At 36.2% G+C, this 14,251-nt stretch overlaps 2 protein-coding genes across 9 annotated transcripts in view; both read right to left on the reverse strand.

The window, feature by feature from the left end:
• Nucleotides 1–1,762: 1,762 nt before the first annotated feature.
• LOC106875933 (NADH dehydrogenase [ubiquinone] 1 beta subcomplex subunit 3) lies at nucleotides 1,763–7,999 on the reverse strand. The gene is made up of 2 exons (XM_014924250.3): nucleotides 7,787–7,999; nucleotides 1,763–2,063 (listed from the first exon to the last, which is right to left on the reverse strand). Exons 1-2 carry the CDS (start codon nucleotides 7,903–7,905, stop codon nucleotides 1,895–1,897), a joined length of 288 nt encoding a protein of 95 aa, XP_014779736.1. The 5' UTR covers nucleotides 7,906–7,999; the 3' UTR covers nucleotides 1,763–1,894.
• Nucleotides 8,000–12,872: 4,873 nt separating this feature from the next.
• The window catches only part of LOC106875944 (uncharacterized), a 46,105-nt gene continuing 44,726 nt past the window's right edge, over nucleotides 12,873–14,251 (reverse strand). For all 8 annotated transcript variants that reach the window (XM_089347691.1, XM_089347690.1, XM_089347689.1 and 5 more), the window contains one exon: nucleotides 12,873–13,771. In XM_089347691.1, coding sequence (XP_089203817.1) covers nucleotides 13,445–13,771 — 327 coding nt within the window. In that variant the 3' untranslated portion in view covers nucleotides 12,873–13,444. The remainder of the gene's footprint in view (nucleotides 13,772–14,251) is intronic.

Genomic DNA, 14,251 nt, shown 5'->3' on the forward strand with positions numbered 1-14,251 from the left:
GAGACAGTACTTCTTGATACACCAAACATTTTGGCTGTTTTCATTACACTAGTACCTGCCATATGAGCACCAACAATTTGACCTCTTTGAAAGTCTGATAGATCTGTCATTTTAATGAATTTTAATTACCTTTTTCTGATGATATCTAAAAGAAACAGTAATTTTAGCAAAACATATAAAGCAACACTAATAATAAATCAAAAAACAAAAATAAACAAGCTTTTGATGGTTTTATAGAGGTTTCAAAATTGTGATGCTATGACGCTAGGTGTTTTCATTATTTTGTCCAACCACTGTATATATATGCACACACACACAAACTTATGTATGACTACAACAATGGGTCCAGTGCCTTTTGTGGATAAGAATGGGAAGGAGCAAGTTCAGAGAACTCTTACCTCTGTTAGCAACCAGAGGTCCCTCTCTTTGAGTGAAGGGAAGATTGTATGATGCATTATGATGCATGTGTATGAATTGCAACACTGCATTTTAGGGACACAATGGGTTCTGAATGCAGAGGACATGTGAGAACTGGAGAGGAATGAGGCTAGTATGGTCCACTGGATGTGCAATGTTAGTATACATATGCAACAAAGCACAGGTGTATTGAGAGAGAAGTTGGGCATAAGAAGTATATTTAGTGTACAAGAGAGAAGACTGCACTGGTTTGGTCATGTGATGTGGTTGGATGAGGACAGTTGCATAAAGAAGTGCTAACTTAAGTGGAGGGAAATTGTGGAAGAGGGAAACTCAGGAAGAAATGGGATGTAGTATTGAAGGCTGATCTCAAAATAGTGAGCCTTAGACAGAAAATGACAGAGGATTGAGATATGTGGCACATCACTGTACTCAAGAAGACCTGCCCAACACAACAGAATTGAGATCCTAAAACCAAGGTGTCACATAAAAAGAGCACTGGTGCTGGTGCCACTGGTGATGGTACTATGTAAAAAGTATCCAGTACACTCTATAAAGAGGGGTTGGCATTAGGAAAGGCATCCAGCCTTTAGGAAAGGCGACGAGCTAGCAGAAACGTTAGCACACCGGGCAAAATGCTTAGCGGTATTTCGTCTGCCGTTACATTCTGAGTTCAAATTCCGCGGAGGTCGACTTAGCCTTTCATCCTTTCGGGGTCGATAAATTAAGTACCAGTTGCGCACTGGGGTCGATGTAATCGACTTAATCTCTTTGTCTGTCCTTGTTTGTCCCCTCTGTGTTTAGCACCTTGTGGGCAATAAAGAAATAGGAAAGGCATCCAGCCATAGAAAACAAACCAAAACAGACTGGAAACTGGTATGGCCCCCAAGTCATACCAGTTTCTAGCCTTGCCAGTTCCTGTCAAGCCATTCAACCCATTCCAGCATGGATAACAGACGTTAAATGATGATGATGATGATGATACACACATGCACCCCTTCCCCTGCCGCACACACACATGTACCCCCCCTCCACACATACACATTGTTCTTTCACAAGAATAGTCCAACTCATGCCAGCATAGAAGAAGGATAATGGCTATGATGGTGATGATGATGATGAATATTGACAGTGACTTCGAAGTTTTGACCAGTTAAGCCATCATCAGGCAGTCCGATGATGGCTTAGCTGGTCGAAACTTCAAAGTCACAGTCAATACAACTCTTGTTAAAAAATAATAAATTTGTGCTCTAAATGCACTGAGTAATCCTGTAAAACTGTTTTTATTATAACATAATAACATAATATGCGCCTATGTTAAAATAATACAAACAAAAATACCAAATTAATATCTGAAGAGAAATGTTTTATTTTCAAGAAACAAATCAGTACATTTCAGTTTCTACACACGACTGGATACTTCTTTGCTAAACAGTTGGCTGTTTCAATAAATGTAGATCTTATTAAATGGTTAGTGTTAATGGTGAGCTTCATCTTTCTTGGGACTATATTTTGATAGCAATTTTTCAGCCAAGACTGTTACAACCATTGCTGCAAAAGCATACTTAAAACCACATAAAGCAGAACTCCTTAAGTTCACCATAACAGGATTCCAGTTCTTTTTATGGTAACGCCAGACTTCATTTCTGAAAAACAGAATAAAAAGTAAGTTCCATTTAACATATTCTAATGTAATTTTATTTTTCAAATATCTAATTTTGAATATCTCAAGGTCAGGGCTAACACAAACTCCATTAGATGTTTCATATAAGTTGATTCAGTCTCCATAACTTTGTAGTAAAAAAAGAAAAAAAACTTCTTAGATATATATATATATATATATATATATATATATCTAACGTGAAGTATATTTGCCACTTAAATGCAGCTAACCACTAAGGGTGAATGCTACTGTAGCTTGTAGCCCCAGGAGGACACCTCCTCCAGCTGGCTATTGACACACTTTCTGTGCCCTATCGGTATTTGCAAAGGGAAGTCATCCGACCTGACGTGATACGCACGGACCCGAGTTTCTGGGCATTAACCCTTCGTCAGTGCACAACAATCACCGGTCTTCGATGCGAAGGAGTCCCGATGCAAATACATATATATCCTTTTTCCAGTGACAAAAAGTCACTGATCTCGAAAAAGGGTAAACAAGCAATACTAAATCTCTGAATGAAGTATCAACAGTAGCTGCATGACAACGTGAAGTATATTTGCCACTTAAATGCAGCTAACCACTAAGGGTGAATGCTACTGTAACTTGTAGCCCCAGGAGAACACCTTCTCCAGCTGGCTATTGACACACTATACATATACATATATATATATAATTAAATTAGGCAGCAGTTTAGCAATGTAACACCAAAAAGGAAAATTATAATAGTCATTTAACTTTAAATATACATACATATATATATGGATTGATAAGTAGATGCAATGGGCTTCCACACTGTTTCTGTCTACCAAAGTTTACACAAATCATTAATCAACTTGAGGTGATAATAAAAGACACTTGTCCAAGGTGAAATACAGTGGGAAAGAAATCTAGAACCACATTATTCTGAAGCAAACTTATTAACCATAGTTATGTTTGCTTCTATATTATTGATATGCTTTGTTTTAGAATCCATATTAGAATACATTGGATAACGTATTATACTGCCTTCATTAAAATTGTAGGTTCAAGTTTAACCATATAAACTTTACTTTGATAAGACATTGAGAGTGGAATACAGGGAATTAAGATTTGTTAAAACTTTACAAACATAGTTGTACAGAAGTAGAATAAGATAAATGAATTATATTTTCGATTCTGTTTCATAGTTAAGATTGTTTACCTTTCGATGTATAATAAAAATAAGAAATAACACCTCAAGATCGAAGTGACAAGTGTATGAGAAGGCCTGTAAATTCCAGCGAGGTTGACTTCTAAGACTGCACAATCAATACTACCTAGGTAGACTTTTACCCATACAAAGAATCAAATAAAATACAATTTCCAAAGAAATTATACATTTCACGTTTCTCCAGTCCTCAGTCAAATCGTCCAACCCATGCTAGCATGGAAAGCAGACGTTAAACGACGATGATGATGATGATGATGATGATGATGAAAACTATACAAATATTCTCTTGACTTCTAATCCCTTTTTAGACATAGATTTTTGATAAAATGTTTTAAGTGCCTTACATAAATGTCATCATCATCATCATCATCGTTTAACGTCCGCTTTCCATGCTAGCATGGGTTGGACGATTTGGCTGAGGACTGGTGAAACCGGATGGCAACACCAGGCTCCAATCTAATTTGGCAGAGTTTCTACAGCTGGATGCCCTTCCTAACGCCAACCACTCAGAGAGTGTAGTGGGTGCTTTTACGTGTCACCCGCACGAAAACGGCCATGCTCGAAATGGTGTCTTTTATGTGCCACCCGCACAAGAGCCAGTCCAGGGGCACTGGCAACGATCTCAATAAAATAAATATGTACAAATCATAAAAAAAATTATATATATATATATATATATATATATATATATATATATCAATAGTATTGGGAAAAGAACCAAGGTCTATGAACTCATCGAGGAAGCTTAATTTAATTAATTTTTAATAAATTGATTTTAATTGAGTTTTTACCTGTAATTTTGGATTTTATCCCTAATATATATATATATATATATATATATATATATATATATAGTACAGTACTGTTTTTACTTAGCAGATTTTCACCTATCGCGGGGTGAGGGCGGTTTGGAACGTAACACCAGCGATAGACGTGGGATTACATGTCCCAATATAACAGCAGACGTACGACTGAAACCAATCAGTACAAGGGAGACAATTCTACGAAGTTATCAATTACTTCCTTTTATACGTTGTGCAGAACCTTTTGCAACGAGATGAGCATGACACTTGTTTAGCCCAGTGAATCTCAACCAAATTTTTTTTTTACATATGGAGCCCTTTGATTCCTATTCTACTCAGATAGACCTTCATATCCATTCGATGTTCAAAAAAAAAAAAAAAAAAAAAAAAATCCGATTATATCATTAAGAATTGTATTAAAATATTTGTAGTGGGAATAGGGAGATCATTCGACCATCTTAGCTACCGCTACATATTGTCGAAATATTTTGTGTATTATTTAAAGTATAAGCAATTTATTGCTGATAAACTTTAGCAACCAAAAATGTTCTCTGGAGACTTGAGCATCGGGTGGACCCCGTTTGAAAACCACTGGTTTAGCCAGAAGTTAGCCCTCATCCAAACATGCTTCAGCCATGATCGTTACGCGTTTGTTTTTCAGACAGTATATCTGTGACTTGGCTGTTGTTTCCAGCATGTCAGTTGGCCACAGCAATTCCTTCGCTGTTTTGTGCGTGTATTTAAAGAATATCTAAAACAAAAATGCTATCTTTGCATGGTAATATTACTACCTGAAATAATGGATATATATATATTGGAATTTGATTAAAGGAAGGTGCCAAAAACAAAAAGGACAGAAGAAAGTATGATTACACTTGACAACATCTACAATCACATGATTTTACTCTGATCCACTCATTTCATGAACTGCTTTGCAACCATGTGGTTTTGGGTTCAGTTTCTCTGTACAGCACCTTGGGCAAGTTTCTTCTACAGTGGCTCCTGGCCAAAGTCTTGTGAGTGGCTTTGATAGACAAAAACTAAGAGAGGCCCATTGTGTGTGTCTGTGTGTTGAACCTTGTTGGCCTTCCAAAGTTAGCAATCTTGATGCTGTTGAGGTTTTGTTTAAATTGTTGAAAATAAACATCTGCAGGGAAAACATGAGTAGGAAGAAGATTCTAGAGTGATTGCGTTTTAAGGAGGAAGAACTAAGCATAGTGATCAGTGTGGATGGGGACACAACAGGGGTAGTGGCAGGTGGACAAATGAATGAGCCAGAACTGAATGGAATAGGTATGTGACTAGCTAGCTCTAAGAGCAGAGACCACTGTGGTAGTGATAGGATAAGGAGAATGCACAAGCTGAGGCATGTCTGTTAGTGATTGAATGCTTGTCAGTTGGATGGCTCTTTTTTGGATGTGGCCTAAGATATCTGTGTGCATAGCAGCAACACTATCCAAATGTAGAGCAGTACTATATTGTGGGCTCCATTCAAACCTTGTAGAATGTCAGCAACAGTTGGGAGTTGAAATATTTTCTGACTCTAAAAAGAAGAGACAGTCTTTGAAATGTAGTCCTAACAATGTTAAGGAAATACATTTGCCTCAGCAGCAGTAAGACTTTACATTTGTAGCAACCTTGAGGGCTCAAGTTTAGCGCTGCTCATGTTTAATAGGGTACAGTGTAGTGCTGTTTCCTTTATGACTATTGCTGGGGTTTTTTGCTATTACATGAGACAAAATTGGTATGACACCGAATGGTGGATGCTTATGAGGTCTTCATTCATGGAATCCATGCATGTTTAACATGTTAGTGTCTAGGTTACTTGGGGATGATGTATGGTTGAGGAAAGATGGGGGAAGAATGAAGACTTGTATCATTTGCACAATGGGTGTTGTTGTAGTGACAAATATAAAGGGAGGAGGGTGGAGGATAAAACTGAATTCAGAGGCATAAGAGAGTTGATTAAGTGTTGGGCAGAAAGAGCTCTGTTAACACATGCCACAATTGTGTGATCTAATAGAAAACTGCCAGTCCAAAAAATGAGAGATGAGTGGAGTCCATAGGCAGGAAGATTTGATAGGAAATTTGCATACTGAACACCACTGAAGGTTTTGCTGATGTTTAGGGTAACAGAAATGCTTTTGCCAAACTTCTCTGAAGCAAGATCTCACTTATGAATGACATAAGAGAGTAAATTTCCAGTAGATCTAGCTTTACAGAAGCTGCATTGGATGGATGGGTGGGTGGGTGGATGGATGGATAGACAGAGATAAATAGAGAGAGAGAGAGAGAGGTATTAAGGTGAGGGAACATCACTACTATTAGCTGTCTACATTACATTAGAAATGTTACAGTTAAGTACAATAACATGATAGTTGTTTAGGTCGGAGTGCCTTTCTTTGGAATGGGATACACTGCAGCACGTTTTGAAAAGCCAGGCTATATCCTTGTAGAGTGTGTGGGATTAAAAAGTTAGGAAGGTATAAAGGTAAGTTCTGGGGCACAGTGTTTGAATAGGGCATTGTCAAGGCCTGTGACTTTGTTGGCTTGCAGCAACTGAACATATTTCCACACTTGGCATGTGTGTTTGTATAATATAGCAATGACCAGATTAATATGTTGATGATCTGTATGGTATAGAATCTTCACATTATCCTTTCTAATAGTATAAAACCTTTTTATCAATGTAGCAGTCGTTTGACCTGCTAGAATAACCAGCCACCTCCTGAAAATAAATAAAAACACCAGACCATCTTTTTAAAAAAAGGAATGATGCGTTGGAGAATAAATACCTGGATTTTCAAAAGGACAGAATGATCTCAGATCGATTGGCTATTTGACAGAACTTGACATGGAGTTAAATAACTATTTAGCTAAGCAACTAGGTAGCCTCTAAGCGGACAAATGTGGTCGCACGAAATACCAACCAAACTTCGAGTCAACTTTTTAAAAAAGCAGGACACATTGGGTAATGGGGTCGTACGTACGCTGGACCCGGAAAAAGGCAATTGTCGAGCTTGGAATGCCTTTGATCATAGTCGATCAAGGCTAACCTACAGCCAAAAGACAAATGTTTGGAGTGTGGAGATGACAGACAGTAATAAATTCTATCAAGCCTAGATAACGATCCAATTGTCTGAAGTTATTGGTATATGTAAGCACTTGGGAAAGGCACTTTCCCACAATTCTTGTAACACTCACCAACAAATCGGAGGATTTGAGCCTATACATTTATATTTGATTTATTTATTGTTTAGAAGAATGCAATGGTACGAAGTGTATATTGTAGCAGAATCCTGAAGGTGCACTCAATGTATTAAAAAGGTGTAGGCTCTTAGAGTAAGAAACTAAGTTCAATATACTTAAAATTTGAAGTGTGTTGAATTGTGTTTCGTTAATTTGATATTATATTTTTAAAAGACGTGGTTTAAGTTAGATTTGTGTCTTGACAAACAGATTTAACCCACGCGATGTATAAAAGACGATATTTATGCTAATGTCCTTGAAAGAAACATGTTACAAAAAAGCAAAACTAAAAGGAAAAAAGAAATGATCATTCATAATATATATTGTATAAGTACTGTAAGAACGATTCGCCAATTTCAGTAATTCATATTATTTAGTTATATATTTAAGAATGTGTATAATTCAATAACAACGAAATATAAAGGGTTCGTTTCATAAAGAAATATTCGTGAATACTTTACCAACCTAATCCATGGATCTTTTAGCCCGTGGGAGGCCAGTCTCTTCTCTAAAATTTGTAATCGTGGCGCATCTTCCACTTTATACTGACTCCAGTCAGGAACTTCAAATTTCTCAACTCCCATTATTGATAGACATGTATTCTATGACCTCCGCCGTTTCGTGACTTTCACAGCAGAGATGGTTTCTGCCTTAGTTTCGTAAAAGAAGAAGGGGACGTAATTGCTTGAGTCCTCTTTAAAGTCGACGTTATTATCTCTCTTTGATACATGACCCACCAAGCTTTCTTTTTATTCATTTGATACAAAACCTTACCGAATATATTGTTTTCCAAGCACTTTTTCGTTGTTACCTTGCATTTCTGGATGAAACTACATGAATAGAAGAAAACATCGTACGTTCTAATGCACATGTACGAATGAGTTTGTATGAATACATGTACTGTTTCTCCTTCCTAATTTCAATTTACTATTTTCAAATAATGCATTCATTTTGATAGATGTTTCTTTGCGACTGTCACTGGAATGGAATCGCCAACATCTCCTACCCCAACGATAGTGCGTTGGTTCGCTCGTTTCATGACCATATATATCATAGGGAAACAAACAATCTGAATTTCTTCCAATTTTCTAAATGAATTCTCCACAACTTATAATTTGGAATGGCAGGCTGTATTTAATCATGTCAAAAGGGCCAACGAAAAAAATTGTTTTACGAAGCTGGGTAAAAACGAAGTTCCAACAAATTTAATGGCTTAATTGGTGGACCAGTGCAGCTCAAAGATCTTTAAATTTACATATGCTAAGCATTTGGCATATGAACTTTCGGTAATCTTCAAGTTTAGGGGTGTAAAAAAAAGTAAATAAAAATATTCAAGGGAAATAACTGAACGACTTACCAGTATTATCCGTTTTCTTCTAGCTGTTTATAAATAAATCACACCCTAACCCTAACCCTAACGTCAAACAAATCACGTGTGTGATTTATTTATAAACAGATGTACGGAGAATACTGGTAAGACGTTCAGTTACTTCCCTTGAATATTTTTATTTTTTTTACCCACCTAAACTTGAAGATTACCTGAACTTTCTAGCCTGACCTGAAAGTCCTAGTTGGGTTTATTGTGTCACATGTTCATTCAGCTGTGGGTTGTCAGTAAAAATAGAAACAATTATAGTCACTACATTCTATAGCAGTGGTTCTCAAAGTGGGCAGTATTCCCCCCCCCCCCCCCCCGGGGGGGTGGGGGGTGGAAAGTTCCAAGGGGGTGTTAAAGAAATGAGGGGTGATGATGGGGGTAGCAATTCATGTAAGAACAACAAAATAATGGGTTCATTAGGTTAAGTTTTTTTTGTGAAATACAGTTGCTTTGAATTTGCTTTAGAAAGAAATCTGTTTGTGAAGGTTAGTTGGGGGTGGGGGCAGTAGGAATGTGGCCTGTGTGTCAAGTGGGCAGCAGCCCCAAAATGTTTGGGAAGCACTGTTCTATAGCTGTGTCTGTTCAGAATAAAATCACTAAAAAAGTGTAGATTTTTCTATATATCAATTGCACATCATTCTCTTCCCACCAATAACCTCAGGCAAAGCATCCCCCTTCCTTCCTTTTTCTTTCCTTCTTTCATGGAAGTAATTTGATGGTTGCCAGCTGATAAAATGTCTCCTACAGTATCAGTGTCTTCCTTAGGCCTCAACTCAAGTTCCTGTTTATTTTTATTTCCATTACAGAACACAGTGTACATATAATACTCATGTTTATTTACTGAGCTTTTATCATTTGCCAACATGTGAAGTGAGTCACTCAGTTATTTATAATTAGGTTGCTATTGCTTATCCTCAGAAGACCTATGGACAATCACATTCCAAGAACGACCATCCCATATTTTGAAATACTGACATGGTGTACCAAAGTCTACATTAACCAGTATCTTTCCTTTATATTCAAGATGGTAGGGAGGATGTGATTTGGTTTCTATTTCTAGCAGGTTGGGTGCCAGCATAAAGGCTCCCTAGTTAGTTTATTTTGTAATTAGATGTATCCGTATCAGTAAAGTAGTGATCCTAAGCATTAATTAATCTGTCCTACTTCCATATTATCAGAGACTGAAAAATAGTTTCTCAGCTCCTGTTTTTGCTTGGTGATATCTACTGCTACTTTACTTTTAAAATTTGGGCAGAAAGTGGATGAGGCAAAGTAGAATAAATATGGTCATGGAAAAAAAATTGCCTTTAGTTCAAATTCTGTAGGAACTTGCTATGCTTTTCATTTTTCCAGTCTAAATAGAATCATCATCATCATCATCGTTTAACATCCACTTTCCATGCTAGCATGGGTTGAACGATTTGACTGAGGACTGGTGAAACTAGATGGCTACACCAGGCTCCAATCTGATTTGGCAGAGTTTCTACAGCTGGATGCTCTTCCTAACGCCAACCACTCCGAGAGTGTAGAGGGTGCTTTTACATGCCACCGGCATAAAGGCCAGTTAGGCAGTACTGGCAACGGCCATGCTCAAAATGGTGTATTTTACATGCCACCTGCACAGGAGCCAGTTGGGCGGCACTGGCAACGATCTTGCTCGAATGTCTTTACACATGCCATAATTATGTAATTATTGGTTAAGTACAGGAGTTGGACTAAAATCCTCCCTTTTTCTTCAATGTGTAGCTTTAATATTTTCGTTGACAGTAAAAAAAGAAAAAAAAATGTATTTGATTTATTAGTGATGGCAATGACAGTTGAGTACCATAGCTTGGTAAGTTGATAGTATCATTAGTTCATACTCTGTTTCTGATGTGAAAAAGTTCCCAATCAAAACACCTCTAAATGGTTTAGAATGCATACTACTAAATTGGTACCCTGTATTAGGTACAATTAGCTAAAGACAGACTCTTACGTTCATTTCATAGTATGAGCATCTAGTTGTTTGATCACTTCTGAATTAGCTTTTGAACTGGCTGAGTATTCCATAGATGCATGTACCTTAAATGTAATTCTCAAGCAGAATGAAGTGTGACAAGGCTAGATCTTTCACAGTCCATCCAACAGGTTCTGTCCACTCAAATTTACTCACAAGGCTGAGGTTGACCTGAGGCTATAGTGAATGTATTTGTTCAAGATGCCACCCAATGGAATTGAACTTTTTAATTACCCAGCCACACAATTTACTACAGTAAAGAACAGCTGTGTAATTTAAGGGCTTTTCTTTACCAGGAACAAGGAATAATCAGAAAAATAACATTCAAAGTTCTAAATAAGGGTGGGAAAATACTTTTTCCTTATTTTAGAAATATCATACTAATCATCATCATCATCGTTTAACGTCCGCTTTCCATGCTAGCATGGGTAGGACGATTTGACTGAGGACTGGTGAAACCGAATGGCAACACCAGGCTACAATCTAATTTGGCAGAGTTTCTACAGCTGGATGCCCTTCCTAACGCCAACCACTCAGAGAGTGTAGACTAATAAAATGGAATTAAAATTCAATGAGTAGAAATTTTGTATAAGCATTTGCTTTTCTAGTTTATTAATCCTTTTGTTACCATATTTGTGCTGAAATATACCATCTTTCTTTCAAATAATGAAAAATTCAGTAAAATAATTGTCTTTATTAAACTGATGTTTGGAACATAAACATGAAATTTTTATGAGGGATTTTTATTCAGATCAGTATGAAACAGGAAGTTTGTATCATAGAACAGAGGGCAGTTTGTCAGATTGGTATCAAAAGAGTTAAATATTCAACCTGCCCGAGCCTAGCTCAAAGAAACCAGCTTTATTAATTTAAATTTCAAGCCTATTACAAAAAAAAAAATCCTGAATTTATTGTCTTTGATTTTTAGAAGATATACTGGAGAACACTTATCTGTTTATTAGGCTATAGCAGGGACCATGTATTTATCAAATTTTGATGCAAGCAAATTATTTGCAACATGTACAGAAAACTAAGCAAGCTGAAAGATGCCACAGAAAGCTATTGTCATAACAGAAATAATAGAAAACAGTTTATTTTTTGTTCAACCTGTATTTAGGATATACATTTTTTTTTAAATGATTTAGTCAGTGCCCATGGCTCTTTGCAGAGCATTTGGGAATGGTAGGAGAAAAAATATTCTCAGAACAAGAGACCTGATCTAAAGGACATCAAAAGGGCAGGAGGTAGTGTTACATCAGGCAACAGATAAAGTCTACCATCAATTACTAGAGTCTCAAATTTTCAGGTAATTTACCAGATTGTTCAACTTTCAGAGAGAGAAAAGAGAATGAAGTGCTCTAATAGCAACTGGACCATGTATATTTTGACTCTCTGAGCTATTGTATTTTCACAAGATAATTTATTATTGGGTTGTCCAGAAAGTTTGGGCCGATTTTAAAGGAAAGAAAAAGGTCAATAAATACTTGCCATTACATTTTTAATCAACCAAATACGAACCATTTTGTTGCACAATGCATCTCCATCTTTCCTTTAACTTGAAAATACCCTCTTCCCAGAACAGAGGTAGTTTCATGGCAAATAAGTCGAAAGGTAAGCTATTATAAATAGGCATGAACTTTCCGGACAACCCAATAGTTACTCAACCAGAGAAAGGGTAACTAACAAATTATCTTGTGGAAATACAAATGTGATATCCTAATCATCATCTTTATCATTGTCACTATTTTTATGCCTCCCTTTTCCATGCTAAGATGAGTTGTATGATACTTAACTGAGACAGCATTCTATATCCAGATGCCCTGCTTGATTCCAGCCCTTGTTTTTCTTGGTTTTGCATGTTCAAATGCTAAGTCATGAGACATTTTGTTTATGGACATAAACGATAATATTGATACTCAAGTAGTGTTAATGCAAAGACTAGTAGAAACAAACACATACATGACAGGCTCTTGTACAGTTTCTACCGAATTTCACTCACAAGGCTAGGAAAGCATACGTACATGTATGTATGCAATGAGTTAAGGCAATTTTGATTACATATATCAGTCATACAAAATGCAGAAGATGAATTTTATCTATTAGATATTATCTAGCAAGTAAAATCCAATTTAAAACACAATGCAGTTTTTTTTCAATTGAGAAACAAATACTATACCGAAAATTTAGAGAAATTTATTTACAAAAATAAACAAACAAGGGACAATGCAAGTGTTTTTTCATTTTTTTTTAATAAATATTTTATCTGTTGATCTGTTTATATCAATCTTTATAGACAAATGAACAGCAGGGAAAAGGATTTTGCTCTGCATATTTTTTTAATATTTTTCTGTTCTTAAGATTTAGTAACCAATGACGACAATCTTTTGATCAATGACAACTAGTCACGATCAGCACAAGCAATATATCAGTAACTGGGGTTGGGGTGCAAACACACTGCTGACATAGCAAAATATCAGCATTTTAGTTGACAGAGAGGGGCGTACATTTCTCATCCCATTCATAGAAAATGTTCACAAAGCACCAAGTGTACCGACAATGGAAATTTGTTTTTTATGCTTATTTTTTTTTAATACATCATATGTGAGCAGAATTTGTAAAAAAAAGATCAATTCTGGTGAAAAGAACCAGTATAAATCTAATCTGTATTTTCTGAAAGCACAATTGATAGAAAACAATAGCTGATCTTGTCCAAATATTTCACAAAATATAATAATGATGGTAATAAATTCTAAGCTGCAGCCTCTAATATTGGCTGTGTTGTCTGTTCATTTGTACATGTTTCAGCAAGCTCAACTTGCTTGTGAGCTGTGTTCAATGGAGTAGAATTCGTTTCCTCTATACTTTTCCCGCCACTAGCTACTGTTGTTGAAGTACAAGTTGAATCACTAGTGGAGGATGAGTTCACTATTAGATCTTTGCTGTGACTACCATTTGATTCAGCTGCAACATTAGAGGGAGCTTCTGGAGCTTCTGAACTGTTGCTCTCTGCAGCAGATGTAGTGGTCTCACCTGGAGTAGAGCTGTTGGCACTTTGGGATTTTTGAATTTTTACATCCTAAAGAAAGAAAGAAAAAAAATTCCAATATACCAATGTTATGATTAAAAAGCTAACTAAATATGTTCTTTAAAAATATAAACAAATACAACAATAAAATCCAATTAAAGTAAAAAGATATCTCAAAATAAATAAATATGAATTGTTGCTCTAAATACATTTTTAATTATTTTATGTAAATAGTAGTTTACAGCAGATTGTCTCACCATGATTGCAATTGCATCTCAATGGCCATTCCATAATTTCAATTGGCCAGACACCAAACATTTCTATACTCAGTTTACATTGCAGCATATACACACAACATCAAATCTTATAACGGATGGTTGCCAAGAGATTTTGCTGATGTACAAGTTTAACAAAAAAGACCTAACATACACAGCTAAACAGATACTGGCTTAAGGTGCTAGTATGTACATATCACTAACTTACACAAAAGGCAAAAAGATCTAAAAAAAATGCTTTAATGTCAAGCAATGC

The sequence above is a fragment of the Octopus bimaculoides genome, chromosome 2 (genome assembly GCF_046866305.1).
Source record: "Octopus bimaculoides isolate indiv1 chromosome 2, ASM4686630v1, whole genome shotgun sequence".
Taxonomy (NCBI): domain Eukaryota; kingdom Metazoa; phylum Mollusca; class Cephalopoda; order Octopoda; family Octopodidae; genus Octopus; species Octopus bimaculoides.